Source organism: Rhinopithecus roxellana, chromosome 19 (genome assembly GCF_007565055.1).
Source record: "Rhinopithecus roxellana isolate Shanxi Qingling chromosome 19, ASM756505v1, whole genome shotgun sequence".
In the NCBI taxonomy this organism is placed as follows: Eukaryota; Metazoa; Chordata; class Mammalia; order Primates; family Cercopithecidae; genus Rhinopithecus; species Rhinopithecus roxellana.
In genome coordinates this window covers 32,782,527-32,802,054 of record NC_044567.1, presented here as the reverse complement: position 1 = coordinate 32,802,054, position 19,528 = coordinate 32,782,527, and the positions used below count along the sequence as shown (strand labels likewise).

General features: G+C 53.0%; 1 protein-coding gene across 1 annotated transcript in view; it reads right to left on the bottom strand.

The window, feature by feature from the left end:
* The window catches only part of TIMP2 (TIMP metallopeptidase inhibitor 2), a 73,387-nt gene extending 54,218 nt beyond the window's left edge, over positions 1-19,169 (bottom strand). Inside the window, exon 1 of the mRNA XM_030924022.1 lies at positions 18,411-19,169. Coding sequence (XP_030779882.1) covers positions 18,411-18,540 — 130 coding nt within the window. The 5' untranslated portion in view covers positions 18,541-19,169. The remainder of the gene's footprint in view (positions 1-18,410) is intronic.
* Between the last annotated feature and the right edge of the window lie 359 nt (positions 19,170-19,528).

Sequence of the window (19,528 nt, the reverse complement as noted above, 5' to 3'; positions counted from 1 at the left end):
CTATATGCTTCTTCTTTGGAGAAGATCCCTACATCTTTGATCCTCTCAGCGTGGCCTTGACGCCCCCCTAACGCAAGGGGAAAGGTTCTAGTGAGGAGGAAATAGCATGGGGCCCAACAGGATGGCACGCTGGGCCTTCGATGGCCCTTGCGGAATGTCCAGCACGACTCCCAAGTGCTCTTCAGGTCTTTTCTGGACTGAGGACATCTCTCTCAAGCCCGGGTTCTCCTGATGCTGCTTTGGCAAGCCCTAGAAGGCAGTCCCATCCTCTGGATTAATCCGCTAAATGGTCTCTCTGGCATGGCATTCACCATTGGCCTAAGGCCAACTCAGCCTTGAGAGTCTGGTTCCGTACCACTGTTGACTGCAATTTGACCCACATTTTAGCAAACGCTAACTTTCAAAAATTACAGGTACAGGCAGACCTCAGATATATTGTGGGTTCAGTTCCTGCAGAATCACAATAAAGTGAATATTGCAATAAAGTGAGTCACATGACTCTTTTGGTTTCCCAGTGCATATAAATGTTATGTTTACATTGTACAGTAGCCCAGTAAGTGTGCAATAACATTATGTCTTATCAAACAATGCATACACTTTAATTTACATTGGCCAGAGGCAGTGGCTCACGTCTGGCATCCCAGCACTTTAGGAAGCCAAGGCAGGTGGATGGCTTGACCCCAGGAGTTTGAGAACAGCCAGGCAACACAGTGAGATCCTACCTCTACAAAAACTAAAAATAGCCAGGCATAGTGGTATGTATCTGCACTCCCAGCTACTCAGGAGGCTGAGGCGAAGGATGGCTTAAGCCCAGAAGTTCGAGGCTGCAGTGAGCTAAGATCATGCAACTGCACTCCAGCTTGAGTGACAGAGCAAGGTCCTGTCTCAAAAAAAAGAAAAACCTAAAATTTGAAGAAATAAAAATAAAAATACTTTATTGCTTGAAAATGCTAACGATCATCTCGACCTCAGTGAGTCCTAATCTTTTTGCCGGTGGAGGTTCTTGCCTCCTGATGGCTGCTGACTGATCAGGGTGGTGGTTGCTGAAGATTGGGGTTGGCTGCGGCAATTTCTTTTTTTCTTTTTTTTTTGAGACGGAGTCTCGCTTGTTGCCCAGGCTGGAATGCAGTGGTATGATCTCAGCTCACTGTAACCTCCATCTCCCGGGTTCAGGCAATTCTTGTGCTTCAGCCTCCCGAGTAGCTGGGATTACAGGAATGTGCCACCATGCCTGGCTAATTTTTGTATTTTTAGTAGAGACGGGGTTTCACCATGTTGGCCAGGCTGGTCTCCAACTCCTGACCTCAGGTGATTCTCCAGCCTCAGCCTCCCAAAGTGCTGGGATTACAGGCGTGAGACACTGTGTCTGGCTGGCTGTTCCACTTTCTTATTACTTGTGTGTTCACTGGGAGTAGCATTTTTAAATTTCCTTCACACTCACAACTTGGCTGTTTGGCACAAGAGGCCTAGCTCTCAGCCTATCTTGGCTTTCAACACACCTTCCTCCCTAAGCTTAATCATTCCTAGCTTTTGATTTAAAGTGAGAGACATCTTGCTCTGTCTCTCAAGCCTGAATGCGATGGTGTGATCTTGGCTCACTGCAGCCTGGAACTCTCAGGCTCAAGTGATCCTCCCGCCTCAGCTTCCTGAGTAGCTAGGACTACAGGCATGTGCCACCATACCCAGCTAAGTTATTTAATTTTTTGAGGAGATAGGGTCTGTCATGTTGCCCAGGCTGGTCTCGAACTCCTGGCCTCAAGGTGATCCCCCTGCCTCAGCTTCCCAAAGTGCTGGAATTACAGGCATGAGTCCCCATGCCCAGTCCCATTATAGGGTAATTAATTGGTCTAAGACCAATATTGTTGTGTCTCGCGAAAGAGGAGGCCTAAGCAGAGGGAGAGAGACCAGAAGCCGCCAGTCAGCCAGTTGGTGGAGTCATCTGAACACAGACAACACAGATCAATTAACTTTGCCATCTCATGTGGGCACAGTTCATGGTGCCCCAGAACAATGACAACAGTAACATCAAAGACCACTGATCACAGATCACCATAACAGGTATAATAATAATGAAAAACCTTGAAGTAGCGCAAGAGTTATTAAAATGTGACACAAACACACAAAGTGAACACATGCTGTGGGAAGAAAATGGCACCGACGGGCTCGCTCAACTCAGAGTTGAACCGGTCATGATATTCAATTCATAAAACTGCAGGATCTGCAGAGCACAGTATAGTGAAGCCCAGTAAAACAGGTGCACCCAGGGAATTCACGTTCATTCTAGAGCAACTGGAAAATACACACTTGCCAAAGAAAGTCTAATGTCCCCTCAGGTGTCCAAACATTCTGGCCAGGTGCGGTGGCTCACGTCTGTAGTCCCAGCACTTTGGGAGGCCAAGGTGGGAGGATCGCTTGAGCTCAGGAGTGTGAGACCAGCCTGAACAACATGGTGAGATCCCATCTCTACTAAAAATACAAAAACTTAGCCAGGCGGTGTGTGTCTGTGGTCCCAGCTACTCAGGAGGCAGAGGTGGGAGGATTGCTTCAGCCCAGGGAGCAGAGGTTGCAATGAGTGGAGATCGCACCACTGCACTCCAGCCTGGGTAACAAAGCAAGACACTGTCTCAAAAAAAAAAAAAACAGAAAAGAAAAAAGAAAAGGAAAGAAAGAAAGAAAAGAAAAAGCTATACCATGTGATGCCTGCAGAGCATCTGATGCTGTGATGCCTGCAGAGCATCTGATGCTGTGATTTATTTAACCAAGCCCCTGCTACTGTATATATAGGTGTTTCTAACATTTCCCTAACACAAGCAAGATGGACATGAATATCCTCGCAGCTAAATACTTCCATGTGTCCTAAATTATTTCCCTCAGAAAAACTCTGAGATATAGGGATGCCTAATCAAAGGGAAGACTTAAAGTCCTTGATCATTGCTGCCAAAATGCCCTTCCACGCCTCTAAACTACTCAAGTTAAGGCAAAATATACCTGTCGCCAAGCTCTTCCCAGGACAACACGCCTCTTGGCCCAAAGGAGCAGAGCGATGTTAACTCCAAAGCTGTGAAATCTAATCCTCTTCCCGGAGACTCGAGCCAGGATCATTCCCCTTGGATTCCCAGCACTGCCACTCTGTAAGTGACCTTGGGCAAGTCATCGGCTGCTCCCCATCCCAACACCTCCCTCACCTCCCGCACAGAACCATTGTAAATAAGGAAGATTTGAAGTCCTTTGTGCTGAAAAGCCCTCAGCAATATCTTTATGCATTTGCCTGGGTGTTTCACCCCTGCTTTCCAGAACTAGTGCACAGAAGGGAAGACCACCACAGACTGTTCCTTTATTCCCTGCCCTGGAGCCAACTGGGCCAAGCGGACAAGACCTCACAATGGAAAGTCAGGGGCCAGCGATGCTCATCCCAGCTCCACCCTGACCCCATTCCTCTTGGTATACTCAGTTTCTGCCTGGACCAGGGCAGGCTGGTCCTTGGCTTCTGGGGACAGCTCAGGATTGAGGATGAAATGCGAGGAACACCCCCAGAAGAGAAAGTGCTGAACCAGGAGCCCAGGAGAGTCATCTGTGTGCATGGCCGTCTAAGCCTTTGCCCCCAAAGAGTAGGCAGGTCAGGCGCAGTGGCTCACGCCTGAAATCTTAGCACTTTGGGAGGCTGAGGCGGGAGGATCACTTGAACCCAGGAGTTCGAGACCAGACTGGGCAACATAGTAAGATCTGGTTTCTAAACACAAAAGTAATTTTACAAATTAGCCAAGCATGGTAGCATACACCTGCAATCCCAGCTACTCGGGAGGCTGAAGTGTGAGGACTGTTTGAGCCCAGGAGGTTAAAGCTGCAGTGAGCTAGGATCACGCCACTGCACTCCAGCCTGGTGACAGAGCAAGAGCCTCATCTCTTAAAAACAAAGCTAAATCAAGGAGCTCACGTGTCCCCCAGAGCTCTCCTGTCACAGTGTCAGCACATACCTTCTGAGCATAATCCGCCCCCAGACCTGAAGCCCATGAATGACCCCCCCCCACCCAGTCCTTTCTCCCTAATGTCACATAAGGTGATGTGTCACTGAAGCACCCTGTACCCCATCTGACACGGTACCAGAGGCCTGGCCATGGTGTAGCTGGATCCCCAGCTGCTGTGTGACTGTGGGCAAATGGATTATGTCACCTTCATAGTGTTAGAGAGACCCCGTGGTGACGAATGTCCTCTGTACCTAGGGTCACTGTAAGGCTCAGGTCTCATGGGGTTTCTGTACATGCTCTAGACATGCAGCGTCATGCTACCGACACTCCAAGTACCCGGCCTTGCTGGTACTCCTGGCTTTCTCCCTTGTTCCCACCCCTACCCCCAACATGACGGGACCCAGGCCGGGCACTGTGACCCAGGCAGTGTGGATTCTCAATTAGCTGGAGGAGACAGGGCACTAGGCACAGAAAAGGCAGAATCACACACCCGGAGGTAGAGTGTCCGTCTAGTATGGGGATCCAGTGTGATGCGTTAAGGAACACACCTGCCGTCCTTATGGGAGCTGGGCTGGGCCTTTCTTTCTAATGGACACATAATAATTGTAATATTTATGGTGTATATAGTGAAGTTTATTTATTTATTTTTTTTGAGACGGAGTCTGGCTCTGTCTCCCAGGCTGGAGTGCAGTGGCCGGATCTCAGCTCACTGCAAACTCCGCCTCCCGGGATTACCACATTCTCCTGCCTCGGCCTCCTGAGTAGCTGGGACTACAGGCGCCCGCCACCTTGTCCCCGGCTAGTGTTTTGTATTTTTTAGTAGAGACGGGGTTTCACAGTGTTAGCCAGGATGGTCTCGATCTCCTGACCTAGTGATCCGCCCATCTCAGCCTCCCAAAGTGCTGGGATTACAGGCTTGAGCCACCGCGCCCGGCCTATAGTGATGTTTAGATACATACAATGTATAGTGATCAGATCAGGGTAATTAGCACAGCCATTATCTCGAGCATTTCTTTCTTTATGGTAGGAACATTCAATGTCCTCCGAGCTATTTGAAACTATACAATATACTATTGTTAATTTCTTTTACTTCTTCTTCTTTTTTTTTTTTTTTTTTTTTTGAGACACAGAGTCTCACTCTGTAGCCCAGGGTAGAGTACGGTGGCGTGATCTCGGCTCACTGCAACCTCCACCTCCCGGGTTCAAGCGATTCTCCTGCCTCAGCCTCCCGAGTAGCTGGGATCATGGGTGCGCACCACTATGCCTGGCTAATTTTTATATTTTTAGTAGGGATGGGGTTTCACCATTTTGGCCAGGCTGGTCTCGAACTCCTGGTCTCAGGTGATCTACCCACCTTGGCCCCCTAAAGTGTTGGGATTAAAGGTGTGAGCCACCGCCTGGCCTATTGTTAATTACATTAATCCAACAGTGACATGGAACACTATAACTCATTCCTCCTATCTAGCTGTAATTTTGTATCCTTTAACAAATCTCTCCCTCTCTCCTCCCCCAACCCTTCCCAGACTCTAGTATTCTCTGTTCTACTTTTGACTTCGATGAGATCAACTTTTCTTTTTTTTAGCTTTTGCATATGAGTGAGAACATGCCATGTTTAACTTTCTGTTCCTGGCTTATTTCACTTAACGTCTTCCAGTTCCATTCATATTGCTGCAAATGACAGGATTTTCATTCTGTTTTATGGCTGAGTAGTATTTCATTGTGTAGATGTACCAACATCCACAATGAAATACTATTTCATTCTTTAGCCATTCATCTGTTGTTGGACACCGAGGTTGATTCCCTATCTTGGCTATTGTGAACAGTGCTGCCAGGACCATGAGGGTGCAGGTGTCTCTCTGATGCACTGATTCCCTTTCCTTTGGATAAATGCCCAGTCGTGGGACTGCTGGATCATATGGCGGTTCTATTTGCAGTTTTTTGAGGAACCTCCACCATAGTGACTGTACTACTTTACATTCCCACCCACAGCGTATACGAGTTCCCTTTTCTCCCCTTCCTTGCCTGAGCTGGGCCTTTCTGACCATCTGTCCCCGTCCCTTGAACTCCTGATCTGGATTGAGGGAAGAAGGGTGGCAGAGGCGAGCTGGGGAGCAGGGAGGAACCAGGCTGTCACAGGAGAAACAGAACCTCGCGAGCCAGCCGTGTGGAATGGAAAGGAGAAGCCGATCTTCCTGCCCCACACTCCTGCCTTTCTTCCTTAAGGGCTCTTGGACAGAGACTGCAGGTTTCTCAGAAGCACTGTCCAGGATCTCAACATTCTACAAGGGGTTGGGACAAACTAACTATCAAGCCCCTCCAGTGCTTTTGTGTTGTTGTTTGTTTGTTTGTTTGTTTGTTTTGGAGACAGAATCTCACTCTGTCGCCCAGGCTGGAGTGCAGTGGCGTGATCTCAGCTCACTGCAACCTCCTCCTGGGTTCAAGTGATTCTCCTGCCTCAGCCTCCCAAGTAGCTGGGATTACAGGTGCCCGCCACCACACTCAGCTAATTTAAAAAATATTTTTAGTAGAGATGGGGTTTTGCCATATTGGCCAGGCTTGTTTCAAACTCCTGACCTCAAGTGATCCGCTACCACGGCCTCCAAAAGTGCTGAGATTACAGGTGTGAGCCACCATGCTCGGCCTCCACTTGACTCACTCATCGAAAATTTAATATTGGCTAGGCATGGTGGCTCACACCTATAATCCCAACACTTTGGGAGGCCGAGGCAGGCGGATCATTTGAGGTCAGGAGTTCAAGACCAGCCAGGCTAACATGGTGAAATTCTATCTCTACTAAAAAGACAAAAAAAAAATTTAGCTGGGCATGGTGGCACATGCCTGTAATCTCAGCTACTGGGGAGGCTGAGGCAGGAGAATTGCTTGAAGCAGGGAGACAGAGGATGCAGTGAGCCGAGACTGTGACATTGCACTCCAGCCTGGGCGACAGAGTGAGACTCTGTCTCAAAGAAAAAAAATCTCCCATGGCACCACACTGAAGGGTCTGATCCTGCTTTTACAGAAGAGGAAACCGAGGCTCAGAGAGGCACACAGTCGGGATTCAGAACCAGCCCTAGCTGACTCCAAAGTCCAGGCTCTTTTCTCCAATACTTTTCGTGTCGCCTCTTTTCTCTGAAACGTCCATTTCCTCATTCGGTCCTTGGTTAAGCAGCAGCTGTTGGCAGGTGCTCTGACCAGGGCCTCCGCTACCACGATGGGCCTTGGCGAAGCCTGCCCCCCTGCCAGTTTGCTTTGCCACGTCTGTGCCAGGAAAGCCCAACCAATCTCTCCCGATTACAGATCAGAAAGGGCCAAATAGACTCTCAACCCAAGCCAGATTCTGTCCCCGAAGATACAGTGTGGGAGTCTCGGTACCCACAGAACATCCCACCACAGAAAGCCAGGCTTCAGCCTGAAAGTCCATCTTCCCCGCTCTAGCCCACCCATGCGCTCAAGAGCACAGAAGAGGCAGGTGAAGTCATCGCATCTTCAGTGTCAGCTTGGAGAATGACACCCTGCAGATTCCACTTCTTCCCAGGCCACCTGCTTGCTTCTGGAAAGCAGGGAGCAGGCAATCGGGGGAGAGAGGAGCCAGCCACACATGGACTGGGAAACCCGGACCTGCGCCATCAGCCCACGATGACTTAGGCTGGGGATCAGAAAAGGTTTCTATGAAGAGCCAGCTGGTAAGTAATTTAGACTTTGAGGTCCATACAGTCCTTGATCACCGCCATTCAACTCTGCTGCTATAGCACAAAAGCCAAGTGGGTTTGGCCTTACCAGTAGGCGTGGCTATGTTCCAATAAAACTTTATTTACAACAGGCCAGGCACTGTAGCACAAGCCTGTAATCCCAGTACTTTGGGAGTCCAAGGCAGGCAGATCACCTGAGGTTGGGGGTTCCAGACCAGCCTGGCCAACATAGTGAAACCCTGTCTCTACTAAAAATACAAAAATTAGCTGGGTATGGTGGCAAAAAGAAAAAAAAAAAATATTTACAACAACAGGTCATCAGCCCAGCAGTGGGTCTAATTTGCCAACCCCTGGAAAAAGCCAGCAACATTTTGGGAGGCCAATTGCCGGCTACAGGACCTCGCCGTACCAACAAGGGCCAAGACCCATGGCTCTGCAGGACCCTGACAACAGCGTTTGACCTGAGTCTATCTGGGGAAACGTCAGATGAACCCACGTCGAGGCCCTGCTCTGGAAGCTGCAAAATTAGAGATGACGGCTGTGCGGCTCTGTGAATGTACTCAAACCACTCAAACTGTGCACTTTTGAGGAGGGGCCTCATGGTATGTGAATTCCATCTCAATAAAGCAGCTCAAAAGCAGGCTGGGTGCAGTGGTTCATGTTTGTAATCCCAGTGCTTTGGGAGGCCGAGGTGGGAAGACGGCTTGAGCCCAGGCATTCAAGATCCGACTAGGCAACATGGCAAAACCTCTCTTCTCAACAAAAAATGTAAAAATTAGCTAGGTGTGCTGGCATGCTCCTATAGTCCCAGCTACTTGAGAGGCTGAAGTAGGAGGTTGAGGCTGTAGTGAGCCATGATCATGCCACTGCACTCCAGCCTGGGTAACAGCAAGAACCTATCTCGGGAGAAAAAAAAAAAAAAGAAGACCGGGCACGGTGGCTCACACCTGTAATCCCAGCTACTCTGGAGGCTGAGGCAGGAGAATTGCTTAAACCCAGGAGGCGGAGGTTGCAGTGAGCCAAGAGTGCACCACTGCACTCCAGCCTGGGCCAAAGAGAGAAACTCTGTGTCGGGGCCGGGGGCAGGGGGAATTCTAGGCAATGGATACAATCAGAGGCGATTTTTCTTTCTTTTTGCTTAAGTGTCTTTTCTATGATTAACATGTATAGTTGTGTAATTATTTTAAAGTTAGAAGGCATTTGGGACACGAATGGAGAGACAGAGAAGTTTTCTTTAGGATGGAGAGAGGCAGAAGGGACGAATTCCTCTGAGAAGGTGCAAGGGCTGACCTGGGAGAGTGGCCAGCTGCTACTAGCCCTGGGGCCTGATTGACTTCCCCTTGAGTCCTGAGAGGCACAGATTATACCCCAATGTTTTACTGCTTCTTGAGAAGATTATTGGCATTCATCTGCCTTTGAAACTTTGGCTATGCTGTTTTTCTGTTTTGTTTTGTTTTGTTTTTTTGAGATGGAGTCTCGCTCTGTCTCTCAGGCTGGAGTACAGTGGCCCAATCTCGGCTCACTGCAACCTCCGCCTCCCGGGTTCAAGTGATTTTCTTGCCTCAGTCTCCTGAAGAGCTGGGATTACAGGCACCCATCACCACACCCAGCTAATTTTTGTATTTTTAGTAGAAATGGGGTTTCATGATGTTGGCCAGGCTGCTCTCAAACTCCTGACCTCAGGTGATCCACCCACCTCGGCCTCCCAAAGTGCTGGGATTACAGGGATGAGTTACCACACCCAGCCAAGCTGTTTTGTTTGTTTGTTTTTTTCTTTATAGACAGAGTCTTGCTCTGTCCCCCAGGCTGGTACAATCATAGCTCACTGCAGCCTCAAACTCCTGGACTCAAGTGATCCTCTCACTTCAGCCTCCCAAGTAGCTAGGACTACAGGCACGTGCCACCACCCCTGGCTAATTTTTAAAATTTTAATTTATTTTATATAGAGATGAGGTCTTGGTACATTGCCTAGGCTGATCTGGAACTCCTGGGCTCAAGTGATCCTCCCACCTCAGCCTCCCAAAGTGCTGGGATTACAGGCTTGAACCACCGCATCTGGCCAGTCTGGGCCCTTTTTTTTTTTTTGAGACGGAGTCTTGCTCTGTCACCCAGGCTGGAGTGCAGCGGCATGATCTCAGCTCACTGCAACCTCCACCTCCCGGGTTCAAGCGATTCTCCTGCCTCAGCCTCCTGAGTAGCTGGGATTACAGGTGTGCACCACCACACTCGGCTAATTTTTGGATTTTTAATAGAGACAGGGTTTCACCATATTGGCCAGGCTAGTCTCGAACTCCCGACCTCGTGATCCACCTGCCTCGGCCTCCCAAAGTGCTGGGATTATAGGTGTGAGCCACTGCGCCCGGCCCAGTCTGGGCTTCTGAAAGTACTACGCTCTGAACATTTTTCTAGGTCATAAACACAAATCTGTAATATCATGTGAAATGTCTGCTCACTCTGTTGCATGAGGTTCAACCCTCATGAACAAGGCCAGCCTCAGGAGCTCCTCTCCCTCCTCAGTGGCTCCATCCATCACCCGTAGAGCTCCAGCCCAGCTCCACAGCCTAGACCATCCTTCCCCAAGCCAACGTCAGTCTGAATCAGCACCATTCTATTGACGCACCTCCTTTTAAAAGCCGTCTCTCTCTTTGTTTTTTTGAGACAGAGTCTCACTGTGTCACCCAGGCAGGAGTGCAGTGGTGCGATGTCAGCTCACTGCAACCTCTGCTTCCCAGGTTCAAGTGATTCTTATGCCTCAGCCTCCTGAGTAGCTGGGATTACAGGCGTTCACCACCACGCCCAGCTATTTTTTAAATTTTTAGTAGAGATGGAGTTTCACCATGTTGGAAAGGCTGGTCTTGAACTCTGGACCTCATGTGATCCACACGCCTCGGCCTCCCCAAGTGCTGAGATTCCAGGCGTGATTCCACCATGCCCGGCCTAAAAGCCATCTCTTCTTTTACTCTATTTCCTAGCCAGCTGACCCTGAGCAGGTTCCTTAGTGGGCCTGTGCCTCGGCTGGATCGTCTGTACAATGGGGATGAGGATAGGGAAGGAAATGGGCTAACACTAGTGAAGAGCAAGAACATACCTCCAAGCCCTCGGCACCTCTGCCAGCTGTTATTGTTGCCACAGGCACCTGTGCCAGCTGTTATTGTTGCCACAGGCACCTGTGCCAGCTGTTATTGTTGCCACAGGCACCTCTGCCAGCTGTTATTGTTGCCACAGTCATTATCACTGTGTCATGATTCACCTCCCTGGCTGCTCCCAGGCCTCCCTCAGGGCCGGGTGGGGAGGAACAAGAACACAAAGACAGGGAAAGCCAGGGTTTGATGCAGAAAGAGCTGGTGTCCCCCACTGGCTCCAAGAGCTTCCTGGGAGGCAGGAAATTCGCCTCTCCTTTTTGGCGGTGTGGAAGCGGAGGCAGAGAGAGGCCACCTGTCCCAGATCGCTCTGCTGGACTCAGTCTAGGGCCAGCGTTTGACCGCTGCTCACCCTGTTTGCTATGAATGTCAGTTCCCGTTGCTACTGCTGGCTCCCTTCCCCCTCAATGCCCCGTTTCCTGTTCCCTCCAAGGCCCCGTTACACAATTTCTACTGTCTGCTGAAGTTCTAGCTCAATTCCCTCTCGCCCAGACTTTCTGGTCACCAGATTCCAGCAGAACTCAACAGAGACCTGCACTCGCCTGAGCTCCTGACCAGGTTAGAGGGCAGCTGGCTCCCGGGCACTGGGTCAAGTACCAGAGGCATCTCCCTCTGTGTCCGCCCGCAACCCATGGCCCTGCTCGGGGTCTGCCTTCCGTCTCTTGGGTCTTCCCCAGTGCAGGTGCGAACTCTGCTCCCCTGGTGACTGTGAGCCTCTCAACACCACCTTCCTCCTCAGTGTCATCCCCCTCCTGTCCACCCCTCTCCCCCAGCGCAGGGGCCATAAAGCCTTCCCCAGGGTCCCACTCCTGGGTCCTACTGCCCGGCCTCCAGGTTTTGCTGCTCCACCTGGGCTTAAGCCCGGCCACACTTTGTTCTAATCACCCTGTCCCTCTGTGGTACACTCTCTACCACAGCCACCCTGGGCTCCCCCCACCCCCCCAGGATATCTTAGCTCTTTCCTCGGGGCTTATCTTAGCTCTGATAAGATCCACCCACGCCCACAATCTCACCACTGTCTTAACCAGGATAAGAGTCTCTAGCAAGAGGTGCAGCCTGCAGGATGATCTTCGCATTCCTGCGCTCACTTCCCTGAAGACAGGCACCACGGCTTTGGTGTTCCAGACCAGCCTGGCCAACAGGGTGAAACCCCATCTCTACTAAAAATACAAAAATTAGCCAGGCGTGGCATGGCGGTGCGCACCTGTAATCCCAGCTACTGGGGAGGCTGAGGCAGGAGAATTGCTTGAACCCAGCAGGCAGAGGTTGCAGTGAGCCAAGATCACACCATTGCACTCCAGCCTGGGCGACAGAGCGACACTCCATCTCAAAAAAAACTAAATTCCTTGAAACACTTGCCATAGTATTTTTGTGTGTGGTGGGCACCCAAATTCTACTGTAAAACAAAATATAAAAACCCCTAAGCAAACAAATTCCATAAGAAGCAGGTATTTAAGACATAGACACCAGGCCCTTCCTAACTGTTGAGGTCTGGAGTTCCTTCAGGCCATGTGTGGTCCAGCTCTGATCAGAGTTTCAGACGAAAAAGCAGCTGCCGTCTACCAAGGATGCCTTCCCCATGGAAGACAACCACAGAACCTCCCAGGTCTTTGGAGCCATCCCTGAGACCAGCTAGGAGGCCAAAGGACACTGTTGGCATCTTTTCCCCAGAGCTGGTTACAGATCTGCCTCGCCCCCACCCAACCCCATGATGGTAATGTCTGAGCAGACCCTGGCTACCCAGGGCAGCCAAGTGCAGAATGAGGGTGCAAGAGGAGAGAAAGGCAAGATCGTTACCACTGCTCAGCTCTGAGACCAGGCAGATACTCATAGCAAACAGAAGACTTGAAACCTATAAGAAGACCCTTTTAAATGGCAGTGACTTAACCTTTGGAGGGCCACACGCCCCTTTGAGAAGTTGGCGGCTGCCACTGTCCACAAAAAAAAACATGTACACGCGTGCGTGCACACACACACAACTTCACTTACAGTTTCTGGGCTTGTGACCATCCCTCAGCCCACCAGGCCTATCTCTGGCTGGGTGTTCATACGCTCTGAGTTAAGACCCCTCTTTTATAAAGACTGTTCCTCAACTTGCTTCTTAGAGCAAACACACTCTCAACCTGACTTGCTGGGGCTCCAGAAGCTTTCCCTGGGCTCCAGTGTGACCTGGCTGACGGGGGAGTAGCTCAGCCCTCAGTTGTAAGGTGGGGGTCATCGGGGCTGGGTCTCTGTGCCCTTTCCTCTGCTTCTGGACAGCCACGCCCCAACAAATGCACAAGGGCACCAGGGCGTCAGGGCACAGGCACTGGGGGCTCCAGCCCACTCAGGTTGCAGGGTCCAGGCAGGTCCTGAGGACACCAGCTTCATCCTGCCTGCCACTCTGAGACATCCATGCTCCTGACCATCTCCCCATTGGGAAGTCTGGGTCTGCCCCCCTTCCCTCCTCCCAGCAATCTCAGGGCAGCTCATCTGCCTGCTTACCGCGCCCCCCGACACTGAGGTGGTCAGAGTCTCCACACTTTCTGTTCAGACCCATGGGCAACAAAAACAAAACCTTGGCCAAGCACTCAAATATATCTGATCTATTTAATGAATATCAGATATTCATTAAAAAATTATACATAGGCCGGGCACCGTGGCTCACGCCTGTAATCCCAGCACTTTGGGAGGCCAAGATGGGCAGATCACTTGAGCTCAGGAGTTCGAGACCAGCCTGGGCAACATGGCGAAACCCCATCTCTACAAAAAATTCAAAAAATTAGCTGGGCGTGGTGGCTGCTTGGGAGACTGAGGTAGCTGGATCGCTTGGGCCCAGGAAGTTGAGGCTGCAGTGATCTGTGATTGTACCACTGGACTCCGGCCTGGGTGACAGAGCGAGACTCCATCTCAAGAAAAAGTAAAAGACCATTCTAGCCATGCAACCACTTGCCCTCAGTCCCTGGTTTGTGAGCCTGTGCATGCACCGGGGGACAGAGGGAGCGTCCAGGGCACGTTCCTCTCCTGCCCCAGCCACTGCCACGTCTGCCTGTCTTGGCTTCCTTCTTATCTCCTCCTCCCTACTATTGCATCCGTCCTCGCAGCTGCCTGAGAAGCCTTAGGCAGACCTCTTGGTTGTTTCGGAACCCACGAGATTCAACCCTACATGCGACCCCCACTTCATCGAGTCAGTGGTTCTGCGTCAGGACCGAGGCGGCACACTGTTCAAAACCAAGCTAAAGAGCCCCAGTTCTCCCCACAGCTCCCTCCTCAACCTACCGTGGGGCCTTCTATCCTCACCTCTTGCAAATGCATTTCACATTGTTACATGATTACTTCTGAATTTTGGTTATTTCGAAAGTTTATCTGTTGTTAATTATTTACCCAAACCACATTGACTGGACTGACTTTATACCAGAGCCTGGCAGTTGAGAAGGGGAGGCCTGCTCACCACGCCCTGCAGCGGGAACCCCCTTCCACACTGCCTGGTGCCTTGATGTACAGTTCCACCCCCTGCCTCCCCCACGACAGGGGTAATGTCTTGCTTCTCCCTTACATCCCCTGGGGCAGAGGCAGCCACTCCATAATTGCTTGTTGAAACACAGACAAGCCCGATACAAAAATCCAGATGAACAAAACTAACAATACAGATCAATCACATACTTTGCACAACAAGTCGCCGACAGTTTCTTTAAAAAGCGCCACCCCTGCCCCCTTACATGGAAGGCCTGACCCAGCTCACGTGAATCTGATGCTGTGTTGCTTTTCCTGAGCACGTGTCCTGAAGACAGAGCCATTTTTGACTGCGTGCTGCCTGTTTTCTGGGGTGGCCCCTACTATCTCTCTGGTCCCTGTCCCTGTGTCCCACAGGAACCATGTTTCCCTTGGCTGTTCACCCCAGGAAACAGCAGGTGTTCCCCTCTTGGCTGTGGACCCTCTCTAGCTGGAGCTGGACATCTTGGGCGAGTTTGCAGAGGGCAGTTTCTGGAGATGGGAACATGCGGGGCAGATGTCATCATAGAGGTCTTCTAGGATAATGTGGCTTTAGGTACCACCATCCAAGCCAGAGAAGAGGTTTCATTCTCTGCATCCAGAGAGCTCCTGGCTTTACCCTTGAGTCCAGAAACCAGCCCAAGCAGCCTGAGTCTGCCAAGTAGCTCAGCTGGCTAAGTGGCTCCAGGCATGGTACTGCCTGAATGGTGAGCCCAAAGCTAATTTCCAGCCAGATCCCTGTAGTTGTGCAGGCTGGCAGTAGATGTGAAGGATTTCACTGGGTGAGAGGGAGCCGGGCCAGCAGCGCGTTTGAATAGTGCTGTAACTGAGACACAAAATGCTTCCCGTTTGTGCTGGTCTTGCTGGAAAGGATGAGGACCTGGGGCCTTCTAGGAAGAAACCAGGTCATCTCTTACCATCCCTTATCCTAAACATCACCACCTCATAATGAATTATCTTTGCCGACCACAGTTCCAGTCCTACCAGCTGCAAGAGCTGCTAGGGAGATACCTCCCAGAAATCCTTAGCCGGGCAGACAGAAATCTGACTGTTTCTTAAGCCAGTTGCCTCTTGTAGACACCAAGCCATTTAACAAGCCTGCATGCAGCCAAGAGTAAAAGGAGCCAGCTCGCCACATAACAAGCCTGCCTTTATTAACTCCCACTGTACCCCCTTTCTGAGACCCCTGAGTCACAGCCCTGGTTAACTCACCTGTGGGCCTTTTAAAACAGCAAAAGCCGAAGTCTGAGCCAGACCCTCTGTATCTGCAAAGGGACCCAGACCTGAGTAATCTTTAAGAATCTTCCAGGCAATTCTGCTCTAAGCCAGAATGGGGAACCATCGCTGAGAAAGTCACAAACCTGCATCGCTTTAAGGAGAATCGAACACTGGAGAATAGACAGACCACTGTCGTCCCTGTGGGATTTGTTCCGGGGCCCTACGCTGGGATGTCCTGGGTTGTTTATCCCAAGTTCGTTGAGCACGGAAAGGGTGACTGGGAATAAGAGACGGTAGCCTGGATGTACTGGGTCGAATTGTGTCCCCCTCAAATGCACATCTACTCAGATCCTATGAATATGACCTTATTTGGAAATAGGGTATTTGCTGATATATCAAGATGAAGTCATACTGGATTAGGGTGGGCCCTAAATCCAATGGCTGCTGTCCTTATAAGAAGAGGGAAATTTGGCCAGGCGCGGCGGCTCACACTTGTAATCCCAGCACTTTGGGAGGCTGAGGCAGGTGGATCACCTGAGGCCAGGAGTTCGAGACCAGCCCGGCCAACATGGCGAATCCCTGTCTCTACTAAAAATACAAAAAACTAGCCGGGTGTGGTGGCAGGTGCCTGTAATCCCAGCTACTCGGGAGGCTGAGGCAGGAGAATTGCCTGAACCCAGGAGGCGGAGGCTGCCATGAGCCAAGATCTTGCTACTGCACTCCAGCCTGGCTGTCTCAAAAAAAAAAAAAAAAAAAAGAAAGAAAGAAAGAAAGAAAGAAAGAAAGAAAGAAAAAGGGAACAGGGAAATTTGGACACAGAGACACCCAAGAGAGAAGCCCATGTGAAGACAGAGGCCGAAATGGAAGTGATGTGTCTACAAACCAAGGAACATCAAGGAGAGAGGCCTGAAAGAGATTCTCCCTCCCAGCCTTGGAAGGAACCAGCTCTGCGGACGCCTTTTCGGACTTCTAGCCCCCTGAGCTACAGAGAATCCATTCCTGTTCTTTTAAGACTCCTGGTTTGTGGTCATCTGTCACAGCAGCCACAGGAAGCGAATGCCCTGAGCTCTGCAGTGCACCTCTGGCATCTGACTGGGCCTCTGAGCTGGGATGGGGTGAAAAGTTTTAGCTAAAGGATGATGTTGATGCAAAGATTTAGACACGAATGCCAGGCAACCCAGGAAAAGGAGAGTGCTGCGCCAAGCATGAAGGAGGCAGGAGGCACGAACTGCAGCCCTCCGCCCTCTGCCATCCTGGATCCACACCCCACGCAGAAACAGCTCCCAGCTTAGTGGCCGCCTTAACTTATGCCAAGCAAGGACAGAGTGGCTGCCTGGACATTCTCCCACACAGCTGAGGAGTGTTGGGGGGGGGGGGCGGGGCGGAGCGAGGAGGAGGGTCCCAAGGCCCAACTCCTACGAATCCACCTCCCAAGTCCTTCTTGGGGCAGCCTCCTTCTGGGCCTTGGCTACATCCTGCCCCACCTGGTGCTGGTCAGCCAAGGAGCCTGGACAGGCCCGCACTCCCCATGGACCCCCAGAGAAAGGCCCATTATGGCTCCTTCATCAAAGGAGCCTCTCCTTCACCCCCAAATCTTGCTGAGCACCAAGGCTAAACTGGAGAAAAGACCTCGTTTCCCCCAAACTGGGTTTAGTGGAAACCGTGACATAGGCACACGCCGCGCCTTCCACCCATGAGGCCTGAGCCACCTGAGACCTGCGATCCCAACAGATTGGCGCAACTGAAAACTTCCCCAGCTGGGCAGGCAGCGCCCAGGGCTAACCGGAGTGGGGCAAGAAGCCGTGGGTGGGTATAGGAAGGGCGTGGCTGACAGCAAGAGAAACAGAAACTCCTACCTCCAGTCTGGGCAGGTGAGGGGGCCCCCGCCTTGCTCCATCTGCCCTGGACAGGCCACTCGACTGAGACTCAGACATAAGGAGGAAGGAGGGCAGGGGGCTCTGAGACCACTTTCTGTGTAGCCAGACCTGCCCCAGGAAAACCATGCTGACCAGCACCAGTGCTGCAGAGGCTTGAGGTGTAGGACCACGGTGGAAACTTCGGGCCAGCGGGTTCCTCCCATTTCTGCTGGTCCTCCATGGATCAGAACAAATAACTGGGCCCCTCCTCCCTCCCCCCATGGCGCCTGTCTTTTGGGGGCTAGGAGTCCTGAGGTCACGGGTATTTGCTGGGGAATCTCAGCCACACAGTCCCACGTGCCGGGTCCAGTCACCAAAGTCTCCAGCTTTTGTGGACGTCCCGAAAAGGCGGAACATTCGGGGGTCCCGGTCCCTGCCCAGCCAGTTTGCAGGGCCTCCTGGGCAGGGCACGAAAAAGGAGCCAGGCCAGGGGACGCCACCGGCGTTTCTCACCTGCCCCTCGGGGTCTGTAGAACCTGCCTCGGGTAGGGCGGGCTTCCATCTCGTCCTGGCTTGATCGGGAAGCCCCCAAATGGGGCTGGTGGGAGAAGCCCCGGTAGAGAGGCCCTTCCCCACCCAGCCCCAAGCCCAAAGAAGCCCAACTCCCACCTTATCTGCGAAAGTTTCTTCCTGGGGTCCCCAGTCCTCCAGCCCCCCGCCCCCACGCCGTGTCCCCCAGGCTCCCTGCCCCCAGCGCTGGCATCCCAGGGTGCGCCGCCTGCCAAAAGCCAAACTGGCTCCCTTTCCTGGGGCTGGAGCTGCGGCGGAATTTCGGTGGAATTTTGAGGTTGAGACGCATCTCGGCAAAGAGAGGGAAAGAAAGGGAGAGGAGGGAGGGGAAAGAAAGTCGGCTCTGGGCGTCCACTTGCAAGATTCGAGAAGACGCCGAGGGACCAGGAGGCGGGCGCTGTGGTCCCTCGGCCAGCGGCGGGCGGGCGGGGCGTCCGCGAACCCACGGGGGTCGTGGGGGAGGTGGGGCCCCGCGCGGGGGCGGGGGTCGCCGCTCCTTACCTACATCTGCATTGCAAAACGCCTGTTGCGGGTGCACCGGGGAGCAGCTGCAGGCGTCGGCCGGGCGAAGCAGCGTCGCCAGCAGCAGGAGGCCGAGCGCCAGCCGCAGGGTGCGGGCCGCGGCGCCCATGGCGGGCCGGGGGGCTGGGCGGGCAGGGGCCGCCGCCGGGGGTCCGGGCGCTGCTCGCGGCGGCGGGCCGGGGGCGCGGGCGGGGGCTGAGCCGGGGCCGAGGCGGGCCCCTCCCGCGCGGCTCACCCTCCTCACCTGCCCCTCTCGGCCGCGCAAACTTTCTCTCCTCTTTGTCTCGGGGGCGCGAGGGGAGGGGCGCGGGGCGCAGTTCGCCGGGCGGGGCGGCGGGGTGGGGGGCGGCGGGCGAGCGGCGCTGCGGCTCCCGGCGGCCGCGCTGCCTTCTACGGATGTGTTTGCTGCGGGCTCGGGCCGTGCCGCCGTTTTATTGCGCTCGGAGGATTTTCTGCTCCTCCTCCCGGTGGCTGGCGGCCAATGCAGGCTCCGGGCGCTCCCAGCAGCCCCCTCCTCCCCCTCCGCCCGCGCCTCCCCCCAGCCCGCGCTTTTGTTGTGCCCGGCCTGGCACGTCGGGGGCTTCCCGCACCACCTGGCGCCCGCGGCCCACACCCGCGCGGGGGTCCCGGGACGCCCCCAGCCCCCCGACCCCTGTCCCCGCTGCGTGGCCTTCTGCGCCCGGGGGCCCTGACTCAGCGCGTGGGACTCGCGCCCCGTCCCTCCAGGGCAGCGGGCCACCCACCCGCCACCCTTTCCCCTCCAGCTCGACTCTGGAGTGCTACGCTGCTCCGTCCCCCGCCACCCCGGGGTCCCTTCGAGCTGAGCCTCGAGGCGAGCCAAGGGGTGTCCTTTGGAGCAGGGGCTGTTCCCTGTCGCCGCCTCCCCGTTCCTGTGGGCGGGTGGCCTATTGAGAAACAGACAGGATCCCTTTTTCAAATGGAGGCCTTAGAATTTTAAGTGCGCCTGGCCAGTTTAGTTGGGGGGTGGGGGTGTGGTTACTGTGAACAAAACAGGATTTTATATAAACTGGCCATATTTTTGACCAGCCAACAAGAGACGGGGGTGGGCCCAGGCGCCCAGGAGCCAGTAGGATCGC